At 36.2% G+C, this 12,340-nt stretch overlaps 1 protein-coding gene across 2 annotated transcripts in view; it reads left to right on the top strand.

Annotated features, from left to right (window-relative positions):
- Positions 1–7,369: 7,369 nt before the first annotated feature.
- col14a1b (collagen, type XIV, alpha 1b) overlaps positions 7,370–12,340 on the top strand; it is a 146,795-nt gene continuing 141,824 nt past the window's right edge. Inside the window, exons 1-2 of one of the 2 annotated variants that reach the window (XM_088010427.1) lie at positions 7,370–8,419; positions 10,105–10,219. In XM_088010427.1, the coding sequence (XP_087866553.1) occupies positions 10,138–10,219 (82 nt within the window). In that variant the 5' untranslated portion in view covers positions 7,370–8,419; positions 10,105–10,137. The remainder of the gene's footprint in view (positions 8,420–10,104; positions 10,220–12,340) is intronic. The other variant, XM_088010428.1, reaches the window with a different exon arrangement.

The raw sequence follows: 12,340 nt of genomic DNA, 5'->3' as shown, positions 1-12,340 counted from the left end.
GGCTCTGACTTCTAACTCATACATTCCATAACAGGAGGAAGGTGGCCAAATGTTAGCCTACGGATTTGCAGCAGATTTCAAGCCAACATTCTCTGTCAGAAAAGAAAATAATGATTGTATGGCCAGTACATGTGTATCTAGCAAGACAATAACCTATAGATTAAAACATGTCCAATCTCCCTTGAAAGTAACTACTGAATTATACCACCCCAACCTCATTTTGTCAGATCAGTAGTATACAAAGTAATGTCATTTCATTATATTTAGTTTCCCGCTAGCAGTTTGTTGCAGATCTATCTTCTTCTTGTGCATTATTTTCTTTCATCACAGTGTGTTGTTTTTTTAATCCAATTCTTCCCTCTGGACCTTGCTAGCTTGTGAAGACGTGATGGTTTATTCTTGAGCTGGAGTGTTTTCAGGGCTTCAGATGGCCTTTACTTTGTGCCAGTACAGTCCCTGTCTGATTTTCAAATCCACCCCCACAAAAATGTTTTCCTTGTTGCCAAAGTTGCTGCTTACTTTTACCCCCCCCCCACCACCCATCAGGTCTTCCCCCTATATAATAATTCAAATTTCCAACTTATTTCAAACAAAAGTTTTATGGAATGCTTCTGTTTACACGCAAAACAGCTAGTCGCAACAGGAAATAAAAAAAAAAATAGGTTAACAATCAGTGATGCAAACAATTCATGTATAAAGTTCTTCATGTTCTGGTCAAGCTACAATTTAAATTATTTTCTGAAAGTTTCTTTAATATGATAAATAGCCAGCATGACAACACTTCCCCTGAAAAAAAAAAGGTTAGCATTCCCAATCTTTATTAAAATAAACACCGGTGAATAACCGAATGCAGTGTGAAGCGCTTTGGGGCTCTGGATATGATAAAGCACTATAGTAGTTCAGGCCATCATTTATTTTATATGACAATTTGACTAAATACATGAGGAAATGCATGTAAACTGTTTGACTTAATAGCTGTTTAAAAATAAGTAAATACCTTCTCTTGTTGTTCTGGCATTTAGCAAATTGAAATAATCAATCCTAACTGAAATAACTGTTTAAGACAAAAATGTAAATATAAAATGAAATATTTTGATATTTCTGGAATAAATACTCCTCATGGAAACCTATGAGCATAATTTTGCATATATTTGTATCTCCAACTTAGTAAGAAACAGAGAAGAAGAGTTAAAAAGATGAGGCGTCTTTAGTAAATATCTCTACAATAATTTACAGAAAACAATGAAAATAAATAAACAGCACAAACCAGGGTTATTAAAATAAATGTGTTGATGTGAATGAAAACAATTAAAAAACATTTGCAGATATTACACATAACTGTAACAGTAACACAGAAGCCAACTGTGAACAATGAATAGACTTGAAGATACATCATAAACTTATCTATGATTAGCACAATATGTCATCAGCATAAATTATTTATAAGGGTTTTTAATTTAATGTAAATCATTTTCCCCAGCTTCCTTCTAGAAAGGTAGAGCTTTGATCTATTATTGATTTTCACTTAATAAATTCACTTTTGTAATGAAAAGGAAATGCAAATGAAAGGACAGAGGAAGGTCAATGGTAGGTTCTTTTCAAGACTTGACACAGCTGAGACATCATCATGCAAATTAGGTGAGTATCTGCAAAAACTGTAATGGATTCTACCAAAAAATACTACCATTGCATTTGCATACATTCTTAATATAAGTGCCCGCCCGACATAGTATTATGAAAATTGCAAAACAAAAAGTACATGCAATGCATGTCACTAAAAATGAAAAGATTAAAAATGACAGAAAAAACATTTTTCAAGGCTCAGTACTCCTGTCCTGACAGAAGTGTTGACAGGTCATCACAACAGAGTCAAAATCACGCCTAGCACTGTGGCTCCCGCTTCATAAATATGTCTCAAGAGTGATTCTGGTCACTGAGGCATCAACACCAACATCACCTTGGGATGCAGTGATTACTGTGGACAGCTGGATAAATGAAATGTAAACAAGTCCCTGCTGCAGCTGCAGCATTTAAAAGACATCATTAGAAAAAGTGATGCATTAGAGGAAGAAATCCCAAACACTAAAAGGTGCAGAGGGGAAAACTTCCAGTTCGGCTGATGGTGCAAGGAAGCTTGTTTATGAAAAACGCAGTTTTCAGCAGCAGCACTACTAATGGTAGTGTTTCTATCAGTGGGGGCAATAATCCCACATGATTTTGTCAATATTTTTTAAGCGTATGAATTCCGAAAAAGAGACAACTAATTTTGTTTAGTTGTAACATTTATATATTCCAATTCATTGCATGGTAGACTTACTAAATTATTAGATCTCAGACTTTGATTTGATTTGCTGACACACTATGCAGAATCTGACCTCATCTTTTGATTCTGTTGATCATCAACTCTTTCTGGATAGGGAGGTATTAGATCAATGTGTCAGGATTTGATTTAAATTGCTTTTTTTTTCATATCTATCAAATTGTACTGTTCTATGTCAGCATTAAATTATGGTCAGCCCCAGGGTTCTGATTTAAAGTCATTGTATCTACTGGTACACATTACCCCTCTGTAGCTCATTTTAAGACATTTCCAATCACTGTCCTACAAGTTATCATAAGCTACATATATCTTAAGTTTCATAATGTGTGTAAATTGCATTTTTTAATGGATAATCTAAATAGATGATGGCTATTACATTTCTCCAGCTTAGAAGAAGAAAAACTAAAATTCTTATGCTCCAGATAAACTGCACTTCTGTTAATTAAAACTCTTCGTCCTCCTGCCTTTTATGACATTCACTTTGGCTCTGGTTTTATGTTAGACCTTCATGTTCAATTTTCTGTTACCTTCATGTTTTTCCATTTAAAAATAATCGAACAATTAATGTATGCATATGAAATTATGTTCTCATTTTTCCATTGAAACTTTAAAGTCACATTGCAGCTCACTTTAATCTTGGTAGGAATAAATAGTAAAATGTCTTGTTGAGCTTTGATGAAACTATAAAAGCATATGAAAGTCTTAACATTCTCACCTTGTTCACTGTTCGCTACGAGAGGTCCTCAAATCCTTCAGTGACTCTAAAAAAGCTCATTTAAAATCAATCAAGGAGAGATCAAGGAGAGAAGCTCCCAGCATTATTCATGAGTTGGTGAGTGTGATGTGATGTGATGCGGAAAACAAGACGTGAACTGGACATGCACTGGGACTGGGGCACCAGTACCGTTTCAGATTCGTTTTCTTAAAAAAACCCCATCAAATACGACATTTTACACAAAAACACAAAGTAGGCCATTGTCTAAGATACTACGTATGTGTATGTGTGTGTTGTTCACACTTTTCGTGATTAAAAAAAAAAAAAAGAAAGGAAGACTCCTTTGACAGATGTTACCTACAGGGCAGTTCTGTACTGCCCCCTGCAGTTCTGTACTGCCCCCTGCAGTTCTGTACTGCCTCCTGCTGAATAAAATATGCTCTAAGACAGACATTCAAAAAATCCTTGGAAAATTAAAATATAGAATCATGACTGAAGACAAAAACAACTTAATGCAACTTGGCATTGACTCTTCCACGTGTGTGGTGCTCCACTGGAGGAGAAGAACGGATATACGTCTGTTATTATTTTTCCTGATTTAGTGATTTAATGTGGAGATCTGGCAAACACACTGACCTCCAACACTTTTTTCTGCCAGCATGAGTTTTTGACTTATCTCGGGTGACTTTTGCTGTCCTGTGGTTTAACTTTAACTGCTAAACTTTAAAATCATCAACAAAGTACCTATGGGCCAGAGACATCCACAAGTCGTACAAAAGATACTTTAGCAACTCCAACAGCATGCATAATACTGCCCAAAATTTGAAAATTGTTTAAATATGTCTGATTAAAGTCAAAAGTTGACAAACACTAAGAAATAAATTAGTACATGCTTTAACTGAGAGGAATAAAAATGGAAAAATAATTTAAGATTTAATTTCATGAATGCCCAAAGAATGAAAACAGACATCACTGGATTGGGATGAAATATTAATATGATAATTTGATCAATATTTTTCTAAAACGTATTTTCTCCTTTTGAAGAAGGTGAACCACATTAAGATGCTAAACATCTGAGATGAGTTATATCTTTAAACAAACCCCTCATAGCGCATCGTTTGATTCCATGCTAGTTGAAAAATTCTTAATGCTTACTCTACTTCTTTTGTAATTGACCTTTCTCTTTACATTAACCATATTAGAATCGAATTATTGCATTCTTCATCCAACAAACTAATCTCAGAAGTATAAATTGAAAGTTTTTCCATTGCTTCTGTAACTGACGTATAGTTAATGTTCATACAGTATGGCTTTAAATACTTTGTAAAATGAGAACTTTAGTCAGCATTACACACTAAATGTACCCAGTTTGGACGTTAGGTATGGTGAAAACTAAGGCAGACATGGTGTGTATCTAAGATGCATTTTGGGAGTTGTGCAACTCAGCGTTTGAAGGGAACACTAAATTTTCCTGTTAAATATTTATGAATATGATAATGCAGTAGACTTTGGAGACCTTGATTTCTCCTGTTAAAGGCTACATGCACAGCAAACAAAACCCATAATAACAGAGTCACAGATAGGCTTAACCCTCACCCTAAGCAGACAGAGGCCCATTATGCTTTCAAGGCTCTGCAGTATCTTAGAGATAAGAGCACCTGCACATCCAGAGCTGTGTGGTCTGTGTGGTCTCTGCTGTGTTGCAGTGAAATATCTAAAGGAATTTAGCTCATGTAAAACAGATGGAATCATCTGTCTTTGAAGATGATGATGTCCTTCAAACTCAAAACACTATCATTAAGCAGCTGCTAATAAAATAAATACAGGCAGAAAACAACAGTTGCCAAATCACAAGGCAAAAATTGTGGTTATAATTTAGTTAGCTAAAGCACCTGTGAAAAGCTGGGCATGCAATCTAGACTTCTTATAACATCAGTTACAAGAAGAGCAGCACATTTCTGCTGAGTTAAGTTTGTCTTTAAATTCATAACTTAGATCTGGGAAGGAAGTCACACTGGAATTGAGTGTAATGGTGATATAGACTCAACTCTGGTACGTGGGTCTCGGTCTTTAGATTAAAAGGACCAGTAACATTTATTTGAAGGTTTGTGCATAAGACTGACATGACACTGTTAAAAACATAACATCTGTCATGAACATAAAGAAGTCTTTATGAATGTTTATGATAGTTCTCATGAAGTGCATTGAAAGTCCATTAAAAATGCCAACTTTGCATTAAATGATCATAATTTACAAAATCATGCAACGTTGGCATTTTTAATAGGCTTTTAATGCAACTTTTAGAGCAACTTTGCATTAAGTGTCATTATTGACCGAATGACACTTCATGACATCTGTCATAAACATTCATAAATACTTCTTTATGTTCATGACAGGTGTTGTGTCATGTTTATGACAGTGTCATTCATGTCAGTCTTATGCACACCCCTTCAAATAAAGTGGTAACAAAGGACCTTAAAAACAAACTTTTCATTAATCTGTATTAAATATGTGTAATATTATGTGAGATTTTGCTATGAATCTATTTTATATGTACCACTTAGTAAATTGAGTTACAGAAATGAATTATTTTTATTGATATTCAAATTTATTGAATGTTGTAAACATTTAGCTATATTCATCCATAAAGCTTGATGAATCCAGTGAATCACACCATTATGTCAGGTGACCTGTAATAATAAGCAAGTCAGATAGAAGTTAATATTTTTGGCTGAACTGACAGAAATTAGCCATAAAATGGGAACTGTACCTTTACCAAAAAAAAAAAATACTTAAACAAAAATGGGTCCATGAACAAAGTGAACTAAAAACTTTTTCTGCAAGGAAGACATTCTGTTAAAAATTACTTCTCAAAATTTGACTATTTAAACAATAGACAAACTAAGAATCGGGGTAATTGACAACGTGAGATGTTTTTATTATGATTAATTTATTGATTGATTGATTGATTGATTGATTTTGTTAGCCATTATGTCCTAATTCTGCTTATTGCAATATGGGAAGAAGATCATAAAGTTTAACATTTCATTTTGATTTAGTAATTTTAATTCTCTTTCTTTCATGGCCCTTCTATATTTCGCAGAAGCTTGAGGCAAACCTAAAAACAATCAAATGTCAAAGCGTCTCCGTACTATAGAGGAAGTATGATTTACAACAAGCACCTGCCCACGAAGAGAAAGGTGCATCAACTGGAGTCCCTGAGGAGTCTTACAGCATGCAAAGTCAGGAGGGTCACAGAAATACATATTATACCTGCAGCCGCTCAACCCGCCTGCCACTCAAACGCATTTTTCTGCAGCCGCACCTTGCATTAAACAGAGGAAAAGGAATGAGTAGCTGGAGGGGTGGATGGCGAATGAGGCGGGAAACACCCATCAGCCCGCTGCATGTCTCAACTGAGCGGGCTGAAGTTAAGCTGCCCGAAAAGAGGCACGGTAAAATAATTGGGATTTTCAAAATCCCCTTTCAAATTAAAAGAGAAGCTTGGAAAATTATTTGCACAAAAATCAACGGTAGGAAAATGTACTTTTGCTTGGGAGCTGGGGGGGCAATCTGACAGACTTTCGTGCATTCATAGAGAGATGCAACAGGCTGCTTGAAAGTGTATTTTAGAAACTATTCACTAAAAAAAAAAAAAAAAAAAAAAAAAATAACTATTATAAAGTTGATACTTAACATCTCTTAATACTGTTAGTTTGGTATATTTCAAAATAAAAGTTCTCAACAATGTTGATTGTAACAGATTGTTCCATTGATTCCTGGACCAATCTCAACTTCTTTACAATAAATATAAGCTTGTTTTTAATACCTCCGTAGAAATCCAGCAACATAAAGTTTGATAAAATAATTGTTTGTTTTGTTTCCTGTTTGTTTGTTTTACTGTACATTCTTCTCTTGAGTTTGGGATACGATGCCAATATGCTGGGACATCGTCCTATGGCAGGGGTGACCAGCTCCAGGCATCGTGAGCTCCTTTTTAGATCTGTCTCTACTTCCACACACCTGAGTCAAATAATGAGGTCATTAGCAGGACTCTGGAGAACTTGACTGCACCTAGGAGGTGATTAAGCTATTTCATTGAAGTGTGTTGGATCTAAGAGTTGCAGGTCATTTGCACTCGAGGACCAGGATTGTCCACCCCTGCCCTATAGTAAAGTTCTTGCCCACATGCAAGCACACAGACATACGCAAATCTTACTTTTTGGTTTCAGCACAAAGTGGCCCAGTTCGTCATGGGTGCACACGCGGTGTTCCTGTCTTTTTTTAAAACTTGCCTGGACGTCCATGAAATATATACTGCACAGCTTCTTCAACTTCTTATCACCGGAACATGAGCACAATAACCACCATCTGAAGTGAATTGTGGCATTGGCCAATAGCTTTTGTAAACACAATGGAGCTGGGCAAACTAAAAGAAAACTCCAACTCATGGTGGACTCCTGTCTATTAATGAGTCAGTATTAATGGATTCCCTTTCACCTTCAGATATCTGGGGAATGCAACTTATTTGCAGAAAATTTGCCAGTTAGATTATTTTCCTTGCATTATATCTCAAACATTTGAAAGAAAATGCAGTCTGGAAAGCTGAAATACCTAGGCGTATTGGTACTTGACATTCTATTGGCTGGCATTTCCAAAGCTAGCCAATAGCAGCCATTGTGGAGTGGCATCTATTTTGCTTGGGGTTGATTGGCTGTACCCCAAAGTCAAGTCAAACTTTATGAAGGTGCAATTTATTGTGAAGACACAAAACAGCCACATATTAGTTATAGGCAGTTTGGAGTGTTTTAGAGAGGGACTTCACAAATATTAGCTATTTTCATGTGCAGCTATGGCTCCTTACTTCCGGGGTCCACTGCATTCCCTTCGGGGAGCCACCTTGCGTAGTGTTTGTACTACATATGATGTGTGATTTTCTGTCAGTTAAAATATTTATGTCTGTCAAGGAGAACTGATTTATAAAGTTAACAATGAATTTTCATACTACAAATCAGCCAATGAAACCTGTGGCTTCGAGGTGTATTAACAAGAGTAAACCTAACATAAAACAAATCTGTATGGATTTTAGTTCTGTGCCGCAGTGGCAGAAGGAGGCGTTCAAACATATATTGAGACGCCAATGAATAAGGTCAATAGAGGTCTATGGATAATAAATACTCATTTCGGCACCCTTGGTAACTACGTATTTTATTTTGAAATTCCCCACCGGTAGTCTTGTGTCTCATTGAGTGTAACTTGACTCCAGGTCGGCAGCCGAGAGTTGTTGAACGGACCGAGTCGGGGAGTCTGTGTGGGACCAACGATCCTGTGACTGAGGTGTCCGGAGGGAAACGGCAGGACCTGGAAACATATGATCTGAGAAGGTAACGCTGCTCTGCATTCACGCTGCACAGACCTAAAAAAAAAAAAAAAAAAAAAATCTCGCTCTTTGAACAACCTTTATATTCCACCTCAGCGCGTTTCAGTTGGGCTGCTGATGGCGAGACGTGCAGATCTCACCTGCGCTCAAATCAATTAAGGACAACTTCCGTTGCTTTTCTTCACCTGAAACAAAACAACAGCGAGTCTGAAGGCGATTTAATATGTTGGCTCATCTAGAGGATCAACTTGTTTTCTCTGTAACAAAAATAATAAATGCTCATTGATCTTTTAGATACGATGCCAACTATGTCTGATGCCAAAACGAAAGTTAAGACTGAGCTGAGAATGTAAACGTTTATTGCCATGAGGAATTTACTTTAAGTTTTTTTTCTTTTCTTTTGTTTTGCTTCTTTTTCTTTTCAGTTAAGTTGTTGTCAGTTGTAAAGGTATTTTAATTGTAATTCTGCATTTCCAGTTGCTTGTTTTTTAATGTTCATGCAGACAAAAGACAGGATATTCTAAATCAAGTTGGTGCCCTCAGGTTTTACTTGCAGAGGATATCTAGTTTTCCCTCTGTATTGTTAGTGAAAACGCAGCTCTTACAGGTGACAGCTGTGTCTGCTGCTGCACCTCTATCCCCCTGGAGTAACATGTTTTCATGCTTGATGCAGCTTGAAAGACTCGCATGAAGCTCATTCCATTGCCAGCTCTCCTAACCCCCCTCAGCTCATATCAAAGATTTCCTTTACAAAAAAAAAAAAACTAATAATGATTGGAGGAAAACCTCTGTTAAGATCACAGGACCTGGCGAAATTCTAAAGCTTGCATGCATTTTCTGTGGTTCTTGCAGCTACATTTCATCACATTTCAATTCCAAACCAGTTGCTAACTTCTTACTGGACTTGATTAAAATTTCTGCTTGGCACAAATACAGTTAATTCTACAGAGAAGACTATAAATGGTTTAAATTTTAATAATATTTTTATGCCAAAATAGCTTGCCCAGTTAATTTGAGATATGTTTATTCATTAAATGTTGACTATCTTTTAGTTTAGTTCTGTGATATTGAGAGGATGTTTGCAACGGCTGCATGTGTTACCAGGTAAAGTGAGTAATAAGTTCTTATTTGATCTATGCCAAAGTATTTATAGCCCTTGATCTTTTTCCCATTTGGTCATGTTAAGACCACACTTTGAGAAAACACCCTTTAATTCACAGTTGTGCACTTTTCTAATACAATACATTTCAATAAAAGCGAGTTTTAAATTTTGATCCGAGTTTCTCGTTATGCATAATGAATTGTGAAAAAGTTATTTGGTTATGGATACTTTTGGAAAATTCTTGAATTGGAAGAGTAGGTACAATTCATTAGTCTTCCTGCTAGCTTTTAAAAATTTTGTCAAGTGTTCTGATTTTTTTTCCCTCAGTTATTTATGGTTGCTATTAAGGAATAGATGATCTACTAATTTGCACTGCATGTAAAAGACTTGCCACAGACTGATTCACTGCTAAACAGATTAAAGAACATAACATTTCTCAGAATCTATAATGAAATGCTCAATGGAGGCTAAGTGGAAAACTGAAGTCTGTCACCTCCTTCTGTTTCTGATCATTTTTTGTAATTCTATCCTTCATTCCTTCCTGCCTCCTTTGTTCCTTCCCTTCTTCCTACTCCGCTTAAACTCAGGTGTTTTGTGTCCTCTGGTCACCTGGAATCAGGATGCAGTTCTCAGTCAGACTGAGCTTCTTCCTGCTGGGCTTTGTTTTCTTCGCAGTGTTGCCTCACACAGCAAAAGGCCAAGGTAAGTACCTCTGCCTCAGTACTCATAAGTGTCACCAAAGACAAAATGACTTACAGCAAAGGACCAAACATAACTGAGGTGGGCTTTTAATAATAAGGACAGGCAGTATAATTGGAAGGGCAATAAACTTTAGAAGATAGTGAAAACGTGGCAGGGCTTTGAAAAACAGAGCTTTATGTGTTGATTTAAAACCTGGCCACAGGTTTGAGGGGTTCTCCAGCAATTTGATTGGAAATAGGATGGAAGTAGGCAACAGTGGCAAGACATGCCTACTAGATGAGGCCCACCAACTTTCGATTTGAATTTCAAAGAAAAAACTACAATGAAAAGCAAAATTAACAATGTGATAACGATGCTTAATTATTACATTTGGAAACTCTGAGTTTGGTCTTTTGCTTTTACCATTTCACTTTTAAAGTTTGTATTTCTTTTTACTGTTTCCTTCTCATGTGCTCTGATCTTCCTGTGCCTTTTAAAGGGAAAAGCCATGATGATAAAGTCATAAAACAAGTTGTTCCAGCTGTTAAAAAGATGATAGAAGTGGATTCTTTTGCTTCCATAACTCTTTAACTCTACTTTTTGAACCTGCTGATTCGTGTGCACGTGGTGTATAAGCTGTACTCTGGCTACAGATTTTGAAAATGTGGAAATGATGCAAATGTGGAATCTCTTGATATTTAAAAGCCTAAAATGAAGCATCTTTTCTGTTTTATTGGTTTTCATTCACAGATCTTTGTATAAAACAAGTAAACTTCTAATTTAAGTTTACACTTTCACTGTCTTCAGCTCATTTAACATTGAAGCAATTAAATAGACTTACTCATTGCCTGATTAGTCTAAAATGAGTTTCCTCATCATCATTATCATAATGACCTATTATACACATCAACTTTTTAAGAGGTTTTTGTTCACTGAATGAAAATGATTGATTTGTGTTCCTATTTAATTAGTTCTGCTTGTTTTCCAACATTATCCAAACATTAGAGCTGGAATAAAGTTTTCAGTTTTAATTTGTTGGATTTCAAGTGTTGTGTGAGGCACTAAAAACATTTTCCCTTGAATCAGTGCAAGGGTTTCATTACAGCGAGACACCTCCCTTGTTGGAGCGCTCCCAAAGGTTTTTGGAATTGGTGAACCTAAAACAGGACTGCACTGAAACCGATTTCACGTTGACGCCAGCTCCTTAACCACACTAAGATTACATATGCTGACGCTTTACCACGTCATAAAACAAAATCGGAGGACCAAAGGTCAGTATGAGATATATTTAGTTGAAAGAGATTTATGTTATAGTAATTTCTTAAGGTATTTCATACAAAAGAAAGGGGACTGGGATTACCACAGCTCCGTTTCAGACGGTGTTGGGCAGTTACGGTGTCTGTCTGACGTGTTGATTGGTTGTGAGCAAACCATGTTCCTACTGCCACATTTTGTGTGCAGGATCTTTTCCAAGCTTCTTTTGCAGAATTTTTGCACAGCTATATAACAGCCTCCACAAATATTGCCAGCCCAGTGAAAAATGTGTATAAAAGCCTTAAAAATAAATTGTTGTTCCTCGCTGTTGGTTGAGGCTTGACAAACTTAGGGCTTTGACCAGTTGTAATCTAAGGCTTTTTCAGCATTTATCTGACATATGAGAAAGTTTGTGGTCATAGTAACTTTATTATCACCATTTCAAATTGAAGTTATTCTTTTATTTAGTTCATCATATGCTAAGTGGTTCATAACAAAATGACATCAGTTATCAGAGATCTATTCCAAGATTAAAAATCTTTGGATAGAAGATGGAAATCTCAAATGCACTATATTACCACAAGTATTTGTTCGTCTGGCTTCAAGCAGATGGGAACTTAAATAACATCCCATAACTAATCAAAATAATTTAGTTAGAACAGGTTAAGCTTTTCTTGGAAGGCTTTCCGTGTGGTTTAGGAGTATGTTTGTCAGAATTTCTTCCAGAAGAAAGGTAAAAAAAAGTGAGGACAGACAATGGTGTTGGACAAAAAGACTTGACTTATAGTCCCAGCTTTAACTCAACCAAAATGTGTTCTGTCAGGTCTCTGTGCATTTCAGTCACATTCTTCCACACCACATTTGCTCCTTCTTGTCTTCATGGACTGT

The sequence above is a fragment of the Poecilia mexicana genome, unplaced genomic scaffold, assembly GCF_051168715.1.
Source record: "Poecilia mexicana isolate PSO_F unplaced genomic scaffold, ASM5116871v1 scaffold_11, whole genome shotgun sequence".
In the NCBI taxonomy this organism is placed as follows: domain Eukaryota; kingdom Metazoa; phylum Chordata; class Actinopteri; order Cyprinodontiformes; family Poeciliidae; genus Poecilia; species Poecilia mexicana.
Note: the sequence above shows the minus strand (reverse complement) of the source record. Positions and strands in the feature narration are given on the sequence as shown.